The 17,259-nt window shown below is 43.8% G+C and overlaps 1 protein-coding gene across 1 annotated transcript in view; it reads right to left on the bottom strand.

Moving 5' to 3' along the window:
• lrp1bb (low density lipoprotein receptor-related protein 1Bb) overlaps positions 1–17,259 on the bottom strand; it is a gene marked incomplete at its 5' end in the record, with an annotated part of 1,188,884 nt that overhangs the window by 1,050,047 nt on the left and 121,578 nt on the right. Inside the window, 1 exon segment of the mRNA XM_084314368.1 lies at positions 10,442–10,579. Within this exon segment, the coding sequence (XP_084170494.1) occupies positions 10,442–10,579 (138 nt within the window).

Genomic DNA, 17,259 nt, shown 5'->3' with positions numbered 1-17,259 from the left:
CTTAGTAAGGGGGAATCTCAGACTAGCCTGAGCCAGCATCTAGTTCTCATGTTCATCCGTAACTGCCCCGATAAGGAGTTGTCTTTAGTGTTCAAAAGTAAGCCATCTCGTGAGTGGACAGCAGGTGAGGTGCAGGGACATTTGGATGAATATTTGAGAGAACATAGAGCGAGTCGAGGTCGGTTGACACAACATGTGGTCGCCATTGAGTCATCACAGGAGAGGGTGGTTGTTAATCACGAACAAAGCGTGTCACCTATGGCTGTCAGTAGTCCAGAGCTAGAGCAGCTGTCGTCTGTATCTGAGAATAACACAATGGATAGAGTTTTGAGAGTGTTAGAAATGGCTTTAGGCAACAACACTCCAAAATGGCCCTTATGTACAAAATGGCCCCCATAAACAGTTCCCCAAACATTCTCAAGAATGTCAGGTTTGTGGCAGTTTGGAGCACAACACTAGGACGCACTGTAGGACGCACAGGCTGTGTTTCAAGTGTCTGGGTCCAGGGCATATTGGTATCTATTGTGGGCAGACCACTCCTAGACAGCCCCCTGGTCAGAGACAGGCTGGTCCTCCTCAGGAAAACTAGCCGGCCCTCATTCAAAGGAGGACAATGTGGGCCCCTATGGTTTTTCCTCCAATTGCAATGATGATATTCAGTCTGTATATACGTCCGTTTGTGAAGCAGCACCCAAAGACAAGACAGTAATTATGCAGAATGTGACCAGAACATCCCAAAGTGACGTATTAACAGGAGACAAGGTTGAGTTACAGGGGATGTTAGATAGCGGATCCATGGCTACTTCTCTGCGCGCTGATGTGGTTCCTCGGCTGAGGGAGGCAGGAGTAGTGACGGGTGATTTGATATCGACTACCAATGTTGTTCTTGTGGGGTGTGGTGGGAAACAGACTAGTCCGGTGGGAACGTGTGAGCTGAAACTTAAGCTTTACGGTTTTGAATACATAGTACCAGTCTTGATAGTGGAGGGTCAGGTTGATGAGCTCATTATAGGCACCAATGTGATGAAGCCCTTAATCAGACAGTTTAAATCCACGGGGGCCTACTGGCGCATATTGGGAAAAGCTGAGTCACCATGTCAGGACGAAAACAGTCAGTTTATCAGGTTCATGGCCAACCTTGAGAGATGGAGGGGGGAGGAAATTCCTGACAAAGTGGGAACAGTCAAGTTGAAACAGGCCGTAACACTTGAACCGATGAGTGAGCATGTAGTGTGGGGTCGTCTCCCACCCAGGACAAAACTTTCTATGGGAAGTACTGTTATTGTTGAGCCCAGCGCCTCTCGTTGTGTGCACCATAACATACTAGTTGGCAGGGTAGTTACACCTCTCTGGGGGGATGGGTGGCTTCCTGTCAAGATTATAAATCCGACTACCAAAGCTATCACCTTGAGAAGGAATGCGAAAGTGGCTGACGTGTATCCATGCATTGCATTAGAATATTTTGACAGTGATACGAACACGTCAGTCCACCAGAATGCCGGTAGAGTAAGTAGTGGCAGCTCTCATGGCAGTCTTACAGCTAAGAGTTGTGCTAGCAACAATGTAGCTAGGGGGAATGATAGACTGGCTAGTCTAGGGCTCAGTTGATGACTGTCAGGTCTCACCAGTCTGGAAAGATAGACTGACTGACCTAATTGAGAACTATGAGGATGTGTTTTCTAGACACCGGTTGGATTGTGGTGAGGCTAGTGGCTTCTGTCACCGTATCCGACTGACTGACGATCGGCCCTTTCGGTTACCTTACCGGAGGCTCTCCCCCGCCCATTACCAAAAGTTGAGAGAGACTCTGAACGAGATGGAGGACAGGGAGATAATTAGGAAGTCGAGTAGCGAGTATGCATCCCCCCTTGTTCTTTGTTGGAAAAAGAATGGGGACTTGAGACTGTGCACAGATTTCAGGTGGTTAAACGCTCGCACAGTGAAAGATGCACATCCATTACCTCATCAAGCAGATGTACTTGCAGCGTTGGGAGGCAATGCGTTTTTCAGTTCTATGGATTTGACATCCGGATATTACAATGTCCCACTGCATGAGGATGATAAGAAATACACTGCGTTCTCCTCTCCTCTCGGTTTACATGAATATAACCGTATGCCCCAGGGGCTTTGTAACAGTCCAGCTACGTTCATGAGAATGATGCTCACAATCTTTGGTGATCAGAACTCACTGAGTCTTCTCTGTTATTTGGATGACCTTCTAGTCTTTGGCAAGTCTGAAGAAGAGAGCTTGCAGAGGCTGGAGATGGTATTTCAGCGTTTACGAGAACACAACCTGAAGTTGTCTCCATCTAAGTGTCAGTTTCTGAGAAAGTCACTGAAGTTTTTGGGACACATTGTTTCTCGGGAAGGGATAGCCACAGACCCCGATAAGGTGCAGGCTATAGTGGGTGTGACGGAGAGCGATATTATGGAGTCGGATGGGGTCACCCCGTCTGCCAATAAGATCCGGTCATTTTTAGGAATGGTGGTGTATTATCAACATTACATTGAGAACTGCTCTGTAGTTGCAAGGCCACTGTTTCAGTTGACCACGGGTGTGAAAAAGCCACGGAGAGGCAAAGTAAAAGGGAAGAGAGCTGCCCCCCTTCGTAGGCTTAGTGCAGCAGACTGGACTGTGGAGTGTAGGGAGGCCTTTGAGGCGTTAAAAGCCGCATTGGTGGGACAAGCTCTGTTGGCTCACCCTGACTTTTCTCAGCCATTTTTATTGTCTGTAGATGCATCCACTAGTGGACTGGGAGCTGTGCTTTCACAAGTGCAGGAAGGGTGTAGCACAGCCAGGCCCATAGCTTTTGCTAGTAAATCTTTGAATCATGCTCAGTCTAAATATCCAGCTCATAGGCTTGAGTTTCTCACCATGAAATGGGCTATACACAACAAGTTTAGCCATTGGCTGCGAGGACATAAATTTACAGTGTGGACAGATAATAATCCACTTAAGTACATCCTCACAAAGCCAAAACTCGATGCGTGCGAGCAGAGATGGGTGGCTAAGCTGGCACCTTTTGATTTTGACATTCAGTACATTCCTGGGCCTAAAAATACAGTAGCTGATGCACTGAGCAGGGAGCCTTTTACAAAGCCTAGGGTGATGCACCGGCTGACAAGGACCTCGTATGATGTCTTGTTGCGGGAGGCTAAGGGTTTGGAGGTGGATGACGTACAGAACATGTTCCGTCTTACCTGTGAGGAACCAGAGGTGAGAAGGGAGGGCCTAGGGTTGTCCACTCAGAGTTCCCTTAAGGCCAGTGGTGAGGTGGGTAGTGACAGTGGGAGCATATCCCGTGACGAGGTATCTGCTGTACTCCACACACATCGCTGTTGGGAGGATGGCGCAGCTATGAGAGCAGTCTCTCATGTGCAGCAGTTAGAAAGGCTGGTGTCCATGGGACAGAGCCCATTGCCGGTCATCACTCATGAGGAATTGTACGACAAGCAGTGCCAGGACCCTGTTACTAGTAGAGTTAAATTCTTTGTAGATAGAGGCCGCCGCCCATCTCGAAGAGAGAGAGTTCATGAGTCAAAAGAAACAAACCGCACACTGAGACAGTGGGGAAAACTCACAACCAAATTAGGAGTGTTGTACCGTGTTTCAAAACACGTTGTGAGTAAGAAGAAGGTCTTTCAATATGTTGTACCGAGCGCTCTGAGAGGACAGGTGCTGAAAGGGGTACATGATGAGGCTGGTCACCAGGGCCAGCAGCGCACATTGTGGCTCACTAGACAACGTTTCTATTGGGACTCCATGGAAAAGGATGTCAAAGAATATGTGAGTCATTGTAAGAGATGTGTACTGAGCAAAGCACCTGAGCCTGAGGCTAGGGCTCCGCTGGTATCTATAGTCACCACTGCACCACTGGAGTTGGTGTGTATTGACTTTTGGTCGGCTGAGGATGCCAATAATAAGTCCATTGATGTGCTTGTTATAACTGACCATTTTACCAAACTAGCATGTGCTTACCCGTGTCCCAATCAATCTGCCAAGACAGTGGCTAGGGTGCTCTGGAATAATTTTTTTTCTGTTTATGGTTTTGCAGCCTGCATTCATAGCGACAGAGGGGCTAATTTTGAGAGTGCACTCATAGCAGAAATGCTTCAGATGGCAGGGGTTGAAAAATCCCATACCACGCCATACCATCCTATGGGAAATGGACAAGCAGAACGTCTAAACCGCACTTTAGGTAGTATGATCCGTGCTTTGCCACCTCGTTCCAAGGTGAAATGGCCTCAGATGTTGAACACTTTGACGTTTGCTTATAATTGCACAGTGCATGAGACCACAGGGCTCCCACCCTTCTTTTTGATGTTTGGCCGCACTCCAAGATTACCTGTCGATGTCATGTTTGAGAGTGTCCTTTTGGATGGAGATACGGTGGATGTGGATAAGTATGTCCAGTCACTGGGAAAGGATCTGAGGGAAGCAATGGCACTTGCTCAAAAGCATGCTGAGAAGCAACAGACCAGGCAAGCTGAGGTGTATAATAGACAGTTAAAGGGACATGCGGTAGAGAAGGGGGATCAGGTCTTGCTGGCAAATAAGGGGGAGCGAGGCAAGAAAAAGCTAGCTGACCGCTGGGAGAGTGCCGTCTATACTGTAGTGGGTAAAAACAGTGTGCTGAACATATACAGTATCCGTCATCCTGTCACAGGGAGGATTAAGACTGTTCATAGGAATTTGATTATGCCCGTCAATTTCCTGCCTCTGCCGTCATGGGATGAGCCAGAGATTGAGGTGTCTATTCCTGGCACTGTTCCGAGTGAGGAAATGACAGATGATTCTGATCAGGATGAGCTGAGAACTGCCCGGTGGGTTGCTCATCTTCCTGAGTCCAGTGTGGAGGGGGTAGTAGATACCGTGACAGGGACGGGTGTATCAGAGCCGGCAGAGGAGCAGGTGGGAAGTATGGGTAGTGATCAACATCATAGAATTACACTTGAGACACATAATGGTGGGGAGCAGGAGTGTAAACTGAAGAAACCACGCCACTTTTGGATGGAGGGACCAGATGCAGATGTTGAATCAGAGGAGTCATACTCTGTGATTGTTTATCAGGACAGTGATCAGTCGTCAGACACGACGACTGTGGAATCAGGCACTGAGGACATGATGGCTTCGGGGAAGGCCCCCTGTAGTTCATCCTTACTTGTTCCAGTGTGTGAACCTGAGTCGGCCATGTCAGGCACTGAGGACATGATGGCTTCGGGGAAGGCCCCCTGTAGTTCATCCTTACTTGTTCCAGTGTGTGAACCTGAGTCGGCCATGTCAGGCACTGAGGACATGATGGCTCAGGGGAGGGCCCCCTGTAGTTCATCCTTACTTGTTCCAGTGTGTGAACCTGAGTCGGCCGTGTCAGGCACTGAGGACATGATGGCTCCGGGGAAGGCCCCCTGTAGTTCATCCTTACTTGTTCCAGTGTGTGAACCTGGGTCGGCCGTTGTCACTGTCAAACCGAGTGTAGTTGGGGTACCTCTAGGGGTTTACACTAGGCTGGGGAGGTTGATCAGGCCAGTTAACAGGCTCATTCAGACGATGGCTGTACAGAGAGTCAGGACGCTGCTGTCATCTTAAAAGATGTCTCGATTTTTTTTAGTGATTCTTTTTAATTATAATTTTTTTTTTCTTTTCTTTCTTTGATTTTGCTGTGTGATTTTCTTTGGGTCATACTGGTAGTTATGGTTGTCTATTGCATTAGACATGATTTGGTAATTTTGGTGTATTCCATGGTATAAATATGTACATGGCATGTTTTTTTCTATGGTTAGATGAGGGATTAGCTACCCCTTTATTTTTCCTGATCCTTCACCGGATAGATTTTGAGCTGGTCAACCTATTTTCTAGGTTTGGAATTAAGGGAATACACCGAGTTACATGTGACGCGTTGACTCATTGTAATTTTTTTTTATTTTCTATTTCTTTGGTTTATACTTACGCTGTTGAGTTGATTGAAGGGAACACTGTCCATGATCTGGCATAAAACAGTAGGGGAGAATGTAGCAGAGTGAAGTTGTTATGCTAGAATCATGGACAGAAACTGTTATCTTTCATCTTAAATAAGTAGGCCAAGACGGAAACACTCTTACTTTGAAGGAACAAAGTGGACCGAGCTCACTCTAGTGTTTTTGGAGGGGTGCCTTGGTTACTAGTTTATATTAATTTCCTCATATTGAGTTATTGATTCTCCAAACGAAATCCCTTTTGGTCTTTTATAATGGGTTTAGAGAGGATAGGTCATCTTTCCAGTTGAGTAATTGTTGTATAGTAAATACTTTCAACCAATGTACAAAATGGTTTAGCCGGTTTGTCGACGAGAGACACGCCGGCGGAAGTGATCGCTCTCTTTGAGTTTGTCATGAACGAGAGCAGAGGTACGCCCTTTCGGTTATCTAATATCTGGTTTAATTGCTATGTATAACTTGTAAAATTGATTTATGTTTTGGTTTTGGTACTGAAATACCCTGTTGTGTGATGACATTAATTCACCCTGTGTAAAACAGCCACAGTACCGTTGTGTGCTAACTAGTATTCTGTTTGGCAATCACAGGTGGACTACACGGTGATGATGGTAGCTCACGCCATGTTTTGTGTGTGCTGTGTTGGTTCAATAACAGGTATGAACCGTTGTTTTTGTATTTCGGTTTAATTAATGCTTACACACTGTCTTTCATTTCATATTATTTCATATGTTTTTGCTGAAGTTGACTTGTACTGAGCTACAGGTATTTAATAGTGGCTAACAATTGTTGTAACTGTGGATGGCGCGCTGTTTTGAATGTGCGCGCGCGCTCTCTTTGAGTTTATCATGAACGAGAGCAGAGGTGGACTACACGGTGATGATGGTAGCTCACGCCATGTTTTGTGTGTGCTGTGTTGGTTCAATAACAGGAGATCACCAATAAAACAACCATCAATTGAGTACCGTTGTCGGAGTCTACTTCCACCTCACACCAGACACAACGCAGATTGGATCACGCTGCATCAGCAATATGGATAATCCCTGAACAGCCATTGTCTCCTGAACACAAATCTACCTACCGGCCAGCCAATCACATAGATGGCTCAGACATTTGCATTTGCCTAATCCCATGCCCCAACGGGTATTTAATGTCACATATTCCCCACCTACTATGGTTCACTTTGTTCAATCATTGGAATTATTGGATAAAGAGCTCACACTTGACTGTTAATGTCTATATGTGTGCTTTTTCTTCTGTCATGAAGAACTTGGGGAGAAATCTGTATTTATCCATCCTCTGTTTAAAATATTTCCCCAAGGCAAGTTGTCAGACAGACCCCCAAATGGGACCGGTCCATGGTTGCTGAACGCCATGGCTCCCTTTGAACTGATCAAGCTAAAAGTTCTATCTTTGAAGCACTCCTGCTACCGGTTACGTGACTTATGTGCGCTAATCAGTATCTGCTATAGGGATGACTTAAGCGGCGCAGTGTTGGAAACCCAATCCAGCCTTTGTGCCTATAGGAATATTAGAAATTCTTACAAGTCGAGGATTATCACCCTGGATGCCTTCCTACCCCCTTTGCATGAGAACAGAGGGATGCAATTGCTATGTCTGGTCCGCGTCCGTGTTACATGAAGCGCACGCAGCACATTGGTAAAACGGATCAGCTACAGGCTAGTGCACTGTATTTCAGACGTGATTCATCTGGCATATTCCATTCCGGGTTTGAACCTCCCGCAATCTGTCAGACTGCATTTGAAACCGGGGGCAGCGAAGCAAGCAGCAAACAGGGCAGCAAAGACCGTGTATGAAATCTACTGTAAGTGCAGTTACTTTTTTGTAATGAAAAATGCTCCGCCATTTTTCATCAGATTGAGACACGTTTTTTTTCCTAGGCGTTCACAGAAAGGTAAAGAAACAAACTATGTTCTATTTTATGGCAATAACGTTCAGGTTTGTTCAACCCATAATCACAAAATAACGTTCAAATATTATTTCCCCCCAGATAGATCCAAGTTTGACCGGGGCTGGCGTGAGCTGGGTAGTGTCGTTTTATGAAATTTCAAAGCCCATCGAAAGCTCTGGGTCTCCTCTCTCTTAGGACTACAAACATGAATGACGCCGTCATTTTCTCGTGTCTATATCCGCCGGTTTCTGATACAATGCGCCGAGATTTTTGTAAACTCATATTTAGCTAATACACTTTGACTGCTGTTTTGATAGGGTTAGGGTCTTTACTCTACATTTGGGGGGGAAATGCAACATTAATTAATACAGACTGTATTGATCTAATTATGACGTGAAATTAATCTCGGCCCAGTAAGGCTTAAGGGGTTAATAAGGAAATTGTATGGAAGATGGGTAGTCTTTGTATGGATTTGTCAGTCTGAAATGTTATTTAGGGGCTGGGGAAAATTGCATATGTAGTGCTTGCCGTTTGGCAGGGTTTGAAGGCATCTTTGGATTAACAAGCCTAAACAAGCTGTTCACAAGTATTGCCCTTTCGTGATGACACAAACAATGAATTAGCTTGAACTAATCAATCAGCCATGCTTATTGGAGCCAGGGACACTGCTGACCTAATGTACTGGCCAGTTTGTAAACGTGTCTTTACTCATGGGTGTGGTGGAGCCAGGCAGGGAAATAAATTATGAATACACAAATGATGTGATCAATACAAGGGAAAAAAAGGGTTGCTGGAAAATGATGAATTAAAATGAGAATGAATTTGCTAAATAATTTTTCAGATTCAAGGCAGTTAAATAATTATTTTTACTACTATGTAGGCTACCCTACTACTACGTATCATGCTAATATGTCTATACTACTATGCACTCAGAGTGCTTGTTACTACTTGACGAACAACACCACTGACTAGAGAGGTACCTCTCTTGCTGACTTCACAATTCACAATTTGTAAGTCGCTTTGGATAAAATAAGGCTATCAATCTATTAAAATATTTAATCTGATTAATCGCATGATTGTCCATAGTTAATCGTGATTAATCGCAAATGAATCGCATATTTTTTATCTGATCTAAATCTACCTTAAACAGATATTTTTCAAGTTTTAATACTCTTATCAACATGAGAGTCGACAAATGCTTGTTTTATGCAAAAAAATGCATGTTTATTTATTGCCACAATGATAAATACTGTCCAGAATCTTCAAGTAACTAAGATGTGCAAACTGCATTGTAAAACAAAATTATAAAAAAAATAAAAAAAATCTTTTTAAAAGCCCAACAATTTACTAACTGTAACATTACATGGTAATGATTACTAACACAATAGTGTGTTGAACTTTACTGTACACTTGAACTATGTTTAACACAAAAGGACGACCCTCTTGCATTGCAAATTTGCATCACACACACACACACACTCTCTCCCAGCTCTTTCTCTCTTGCCCCTTCCTCATCTCTCTCTCTCTCTCTCTCTCTCTCTCTCTCTCTCTCTCTCTCTCTCTCTCTCTCTCTCTCTCTCTCTCTCTCTCTCTCTCTCTCTCTCTCTCTCTCTCTCTCTCTCACACACACACACAGTGAAGTCTAGTAAAAACTTTTTTAACGTTAATCTTGTGTAAACAAATTTGTGGCGTTAAAAGAATTTTGCGTTAACACGTTAATAACGCGTTCACTTTGACAGCCTTATAGGATTAAAGCATCAGCTAAATTACTAAATGTAAATGTATAACATTGTTGAATACATACATAATATGTCCCCTTTAAAAAGGGGCACATCACCAAAATAAACCAATGCTGATTGATTTTGCACATAATCTCACACACATCCAAAAACTCTCTAAAAAACACATTAATTTTATTTGTCATTGAGAGTAAATGAGTTATGCAATATGGCCACCAGTGATGTCATCAGGGACGTTTAATCCTTTGTGTTGTGTTAACATGAAATTGTGTAGATGAGGTAGTAATACCTATAGCAAGAATACCTTATAGGGACTGTGATATCATTCCATTGACCTGTAATCAACGCAATGCCATCACAACGACTATCCATCACTGGTGGTGGCCATATTCAAACTAATTTACTCTCAATAACCGTGTTAAAAATAAACGCGTGTGACATTATGTGCCCCTTTAAGAACTGCTAGACGTGGGCGGCTGGGTAGCGCAGCGGACTAAGCGTCTGCCTACCACCGCAGAGACACTGGTATTGAATCCAGCTCTCAGCGGTGCCTCCGGCTTGGTCGGTCGTCCCTACTAACACAATTGGCAGTGTTAGAGGATGGGGTGGGGTGGGGGGCCAGAAGAGGCTGGCTGACTCCACATGTATCGGAGGGGACATGTGTGATAGTGTCTATCAACCCTATATAGACCGTCATGTGGGGGGGGGGGGGGGGCAAATGCGCGCAACAACCAGGAAGGGGGGGGGGGTTGGCATAACGACTAAATTGGGATGGGAGAAAAAATACAGAAAAAGGGGAGAAAAAGACGTGTTATCTTACCTCGACAGTGCACGCCTTCGTCGTAGCCATCCTCACAATCTCTGGCCCCGTTACAGAGCTTGTTGAAATGAATGCACTTCCTGGTCCCGATGCACTGTATGTGATTGAGGGAACAATTAATCACCACCTCCCCCGCACCTGAAACAGACAAACAGGAACTGTCAGCAAACAGAAAATACGGAAAGGAAACGACATGAATTGTTTATGAAGTTAGTTACTAATGTAGCATTAAGAATTCATAAACAGTAAATGCGACGAGAATGAGCTAGAAAGGGCCTCTTTAGTATAGCAGGGAACAAAAAACAAGGCGCTATGGACAGGAGACGATGTGCGCGTTCCGTTGTCATTATCGCTCGTGTACGGCAGGTGAAGTCATTCCTTTCCCCACGTTGATCTCCTAATCAGTGCCTACTCCCAGGAACGTGTGTGAGGGCAATACATCTATAACGGGAGGCAGGAGGAATGTATGCTCAGCCAAATGAGTTTACACTTGACGGCATTGTTCTTTTACACACAACAGATGTTCCGTGGCGCTGCCTTGCCACTGCTCTGCTTGAGCCCGCAATGGAAGAGGCCCGTTACAAACTGCCCACATCTCCCCTCCCGGCCCAAGCGGGGCAAACAGCGGAGCAGCTGTTTAAGGATTCATGAGGCACACATAGGTGACCCTCCTCCATGTGGCTTCCACACGAGAGCACATAAACCACATCTGACCAGCGCGCCAGCCAGCACTGTGAGAACGTGTCACAACGCCGACTTAACTACATTGGTATCAATTACCATAGTGCCACTGCGGCCACTTAACCGGGAGATTTATCGTCCTACACCCCCCACCCCCCCAACCGACAGGACGGAATCTCTTACATGAATCCCCCCGAGAGTTCTTCATCTATGCCTGCGGGATCTCGCAATCCGAGAAACACTTGAACCGTCCTGATTGGGCGATTACTTATTCACCACTTGCACTTACACTTCATAAGGTATGGGATGATGTCCGCAATTAGCTTGGCTATTACAAAGAGCTCTGGCACTCCCTGCTGATTTAAGGAAGGGATTTTGTCTGTGGGACTGAAGAAGTGCCTCCGTATTGACACAATTATGATCCACCGTCAGCCACAGTTTCTGTCCACTCAAGCATTTTTTTTTTACATCTATATCTTGGCTATCACTCCGAGGCCCAAGATACACCGTATCTCACGCTTTAGGAGAGTAAAATATAAGTGATCTTGTCTCTTGGAGAGTTCATATTTCATATTATGAGCTAACTGGCAGCCTCATCAGGCAGAGCTCTTAACAGTATTCCTTGGAGCTGTTGAACGTTAACCCTCCTGCCATTTCCGTCCGTATTTTATTCAGTTCACACAGACCAAAATTTACTCCCCAGATTTGACTCTGTGTGACATATGCCGCGTTTTTACGATGGCATATTGCATGTTGATCGGGGGCTCGTCGTGTAATTACAGTAGAGAGAGAGTTGAGGCTGGCGGTGCGCCACTCGAAATGCAAAGCAGGGGTGAGGTGTGAAGACTCAACGGGTTGCAAAATCTTGGGAAAAGAAAAGAAAAGCAGCCAACTTTCGTCTATTCTTGGTGTGTTGGCTCTGTTTGGCTCCCCGACTATGTTGTTGCTGAGACTGGTCTCAGAGTATTAAAGGCATAGTTCACCTTTATTTAACACTAGCACAGCCATGGAGAAAATGCCACTAATTCCCGCCAGGAACGGGTCAGATGACCCGACAGCTTATATGAGAAATATGAGAAAAATAAACAGTGTAAACTATATAATTACCTCTGAATATAAAAATATTAGGTTTACCACAATGAAATGTAGGTTTGAGTGACATAAAAAAAAAATATGGAAGAGCCACACATTGACGGGCAAAGAGCCACATGCGGCTTGCAAGCCATGGGTTGGCCACCCCTGTGCTAGACGCTCGCAAAGTGCTGTTCCAACGGCCCATATGTGGAATAACGTTCTAATTACATTTTCCTGAAGTCATTTAGAAATTTCAGAAACCGTGCCAGATAAAACGGGTACTTTTAGGAAAAGTCATTGAGTGACAGAGCTGGAGCTCGACCGAGTGACGAGGACACATTTATTGAAAATGCCTAGGGGTCATGTAACCCCCTTGTCGACTGTGCTAGTGTTAAGCCTGTCTCAGAAGCCTGATTAACCATGAATTGAGAGTAATTTCAGTACAGTACCAGTATAATTTATTAATAAAAAAAAAATTATGCAACAGACTAGTTAGCTGGGTCACACTGCTGAATTAAACAAATTATGAGAAAATATTTCCTGGTTGTTGCATGGTCTGTTTATAAGGTCACTTGCTAATGTAATTAATTGCATATCTTGGTGGTTACTGTCCTTTTACAGCTGGATAACTATTGTAATGCATCTTCATTTATTTTTCCCAAATGTGCATGCATACCAATATTTACCATATTATGCCCTTGATTAACTCATTGGGCGCCAATAACGAGTATACTCGTGTTTGGATCCTTTGATATTTTCCCTTTGATCCCCATTCTAAACATCCAGCCGGAGCTCCCTGGCACAACGTTGGAATTGCAATGAGGATCGGAATCCGCCAGGTGGCAGTATCGCCTACCTTATGAACATGGGCCAGCTATTAGTGTGTTAGTGCCATCCCCCACAGCCCCCAAACAACTAGGTACTCGTTGTGAGCAGCAGTGAGCAGGACACGTTCGACAATCGCAATCGCCTAGGGCGAACTATTGGATATTATGAAAAAGACTAAATGGATTATATGGATGATGATTATGGATGATAAGGTGCGTTTGTTGGACTAAGCACTACTGGTAAAATGTAAAACAACTATGATCAAACCGACCGATGAGGAAACCTATTCGGCTCCGTCTATAGTCTGGCCCGAGCAGATGAAGAAAACGGATGGCGGCTACCTAACGTTATATGCATTGATCCTGTTCTGATTCAAGACACTTTTGGACTCAAAGTGAGAAATGGAGTACCTCTAAACCAAAGGTAACGTCAATTTTACGTGAAACTCCATCATAAAACATGCGTTTATAAGATTGCAGCATCGGATATACACCCCACCCCCCCCCCCCCTTTGTGAAGAAACAAGGTAATGTGTTTACCTTTGACCTGGCAATAATATAGGTTTCAAGCGAGCAGCTGCGAGATTTGCGCATACGCTGCACAAAACACACTTTATCTCACAATCTAGAAAACCAGCCTGGATTTTTGTGAAACGAGGCAATGTCTAGCTTGGAATTGTGAACGAACGAAGGTATGTAGAAACAATGCTGGACTAGAAATAGTCACACAAAAAGGGAGTAGGGGCCGCACTCAAGGAATATCGTTTATTTAATTTTAATATGCACAATTTTAATACGCACACAACGTTTCCGACCGTCCGGCCATACTATTGTCTCCATAGCTATAATATAGAATATACAATAGCTCCACAAAGATTGTGAAATGTTGTTTTGTAGGTTTTTCAAACAGTACTTTATAACAAGTGTTGTATTATTATTTTGAGTTATGATAGACTGAGATTAAAAAAGCTTCAAAAGTCAAACTCATAAGACTATATCAATATACTATAAATATACCCAAAATTCTGATTCAACTGTAGATTTAATGAAACCATGGACTATCCAAGATATTCATACCATGCTGATCTCATAGAAACCAGAGATGGATTAATAAAGAATGTATTAATTAGCTTATTGCAGATTGCACGTATTGCCTTAGAGCACCCGAGCCTGTATGATGCCACAACACATGTCCGTTCAGCCAAATGGCTACTTAACACACAGCTGCGTGGGTCCCTGACAACGTTAATAGCATTGTCAGTCTCTCCCTCTGCTCTTGCGCTGCGTGTGCCACGATCTAATGCGATGAGGGGAGGGGGGGGGACGTACATGAATATTCAGTGACTCTGATTCGGCGAGCGGGAGCACACAGATGGTCTCTCCACACAGTTGAGGTGATGAGAACTGCTCTGTCAACTTCCCAAGAAACAACACACACAGCAACGCATCCACTCTCAGAGAGAGAGAGAGAGTGAGAGAGAGAGAGAGAGAGAGAGAGAGAGAGAGAGAGAGAGAGAGAGAGAGGGAGGGACGGACGGACGGACGGACGGACGGACGGACGGACGGACGGACGGACGGACGGACGGATAGATAGATAGATAGTCTTGCTTTCCCTCTTGACACCAGTGTTTAGAACAGCCAAGCATAGCAAATGTAAAAGCATTCATACAGTGGGTATAGATAGAATCACTATTGTGTTATAGCAATTGGCGATGAGAGAGAGGCAAAATAGACATTTAATTTCTATGAAAATGTCCGAGAGAGGTTCATCCATTATTCCTCTATGGGCACCAGTAGCTACACAAGTACATAAGACAAAGTATTAGAAGTAGATGTACCATTGAAGTGATGTATTATTTGGGGAAAATAGATATAAGGGATAATGATGATACATTTTATTTATTTATTATTATTTTATTTTGTATTATATTATGGCAACCAAAAAGGCTCTCACAGGGAAGTGGATGAGTCAGGCGGTGCAGACGGAGGGATAATGGATGGACCTGATCCATGAGATCTGCGTGATGCAAAGGTTGACATTTGCCTTGAGATACAGAGAGAGAGAGGTTTGAGGAAAGTTGAGGGAGATGGTGGGAGTTGGTGAAACCCCCTTTTTTTTGTTGTTATTTTTAGTTTGTTTTCTTTTCACAAGTGCTGTTTTCTTTTTTGTATGTGAAATTATTTTAATAAATAAAAAATCATTACAAAAAATAAGGAAAACGTTGCAGAGTATTACTTCAAATCTCCAATTATGTCGGATGAGAGCCTCGTGGTCCCAGCTTTGCCCTAATGGATTGATAAATGAATCATGGCTAGAGATGAAACAGCAAAGCACACTTAAATACCAGTTTAATCACAACACCTTGAGCGGGAGCATGGTGTTTCCCCTTGCAAGCTTAAACAAGTATACAGTGAGATGCTTATTCAGCCAAAACCGTCACCATGTGTGCATCAATATTCAACATTTCCCCCTTTACAATAACTAACTCTTTTGACAAGTTTACAAGTTTATACGATTTCTGCCAAAATGCTGTGAATGGTTGCCATATGTATGACAAACAATATGTATGTATCTATGCAGATTAGTCCTTGTTAGTCCTCGTTATCAAGACAGAGGGAACTGGCTTCTCTTTAGACAGATTTGCAGCATCCCACCAATGGGAATTCAGTAGGATTGCAACCCTCTGCATGCGCATGCATTCTCCCATAACATGGACAGAGCCCTCCAATACAATGATACAATATAAAGAGTCGGCTCATTTCATTAAAAGGTATCCAGCAGAGTTTTCTTGTAAGCAGCGTGCTTTTGTTTATATTCACATTTACACCCACTATAGAGTTTTCTATAGTATTATAGAGTTATATAGTCTACAAGCTGAATACATTTTCTACCTCGTATAACCTCTGCAAAGTCCATTTTCGCCATTGTCTTTGCTCAATGCTTGCATCCCATCCGTGTAAAATTTCTCTTTCGGTTTTAAAGAAGTTGTAATGTGTCCGACCTCCTTTGATTGACAGGCAGTTAGCTTGTTAGATTTCAATCAAATTGAAGCACAAGGGCATATTTACATGCCTCCACGCTTTTTGGCTTCTATGTCACCCCCGAGCTCATGGTGTGTGTGTGTGTCCTCATGCTGGACACGCGATACACAATGTTCTCATACTGTGCTCTATAGCGCCGATTTCATCAACTAGTGGTTGAAAATTCGATTGGATACCTTTAGAACTCAACTCATAACTAAATTGTTTATTTTTTCATTTTTTTTAGGATGTTTTGCAATTATGTCTACTTGTGTTATGGTAAAAGGTTTATGTTTCTATCTGTATATGACATGGTAAACACAGCCTGTGCAAATAACCCCTATATTTCCATTTTATTCCTGTTAATTCCCATATATTCCCATTAATTCCCATATTTTCCTGTTAATTCCCATGGGACGTTTCTACCTTAGAACATTCCCAACATTGTGAAACCCTTACGTACGATTCACAAAATACCCTTGTGTTCTGCCATGGTACCAGTAAAGGTCATGGCATACAATAATACAAGACATGATAAAGACTATTCCAATGCAATGTCAATGTTTCAATGTGTGACTGACTGCTGGTTGCCTTGTAATAAAATGATTATAAAAATCTATAATACGCTATCGTTCAATAATCAAGCTGAACGCTGCCTTAAATTAATTAAAGTCTTTCTTTGGTTCTGTGAAAAAGTTAACCTGAAACCCTGTGAACACAGATCTCACAGATGAGTGAAGTGGTTGTGTGTGTGTGTGTGTGTGTGTGTGTGTGTGTGTGTGTGTGTGTGTGTGTGTGTGTGTGTGTGTGTGTGTGTGTGTGTGTGTGTGTGTGTGTGTGTGTGTGTGTGTGTTATGTACTAGGAGCCTAATCACTCCTGTGTCACTGTGCATGCAGGCCTGATCACTCCTGTGTCACGGGGCATGCAGGTGAGGGCTGCCAATTAGCTAATTGCTGCTGATTGGCTACCTGCTGGCAGCTTTAAAACCAGCCCTGGTAACACACATGCAGGGTCTGTGCTTAGAGGAGTGTTGGGTAACAGATAGCTATCACGGTCTTCTTTCCTTGTACTTTAGTTTACACCAGTAATTCCTTGATAGAGTAGCATTTTGAGTTTGAGCGTGGGGTTTTGGTGTTGGTTTGCACATAGGTTGCGGGCCTTTGAGCCAGGGTCGTAACAGTTGGGCGCTCGTCCGGGATATTTACCCCTAGAAA

Source organism: Notolepis coatsorum, assembly GCF_963971535.1.
Source record: "Notolepis coatsorum genome assembly, chromosome: 5".
Lineage (NCBI taxonomy): Eukaryota > Metazoa > Chordata > Actinopteri > Aulopiformes > Paralepididae > Notolepis > Notolepis coatsorum.
Note: the sequence above shows the minus strand (reverse complement) of the source record. Positions and strands in the feature narration are given on the sequence as shown.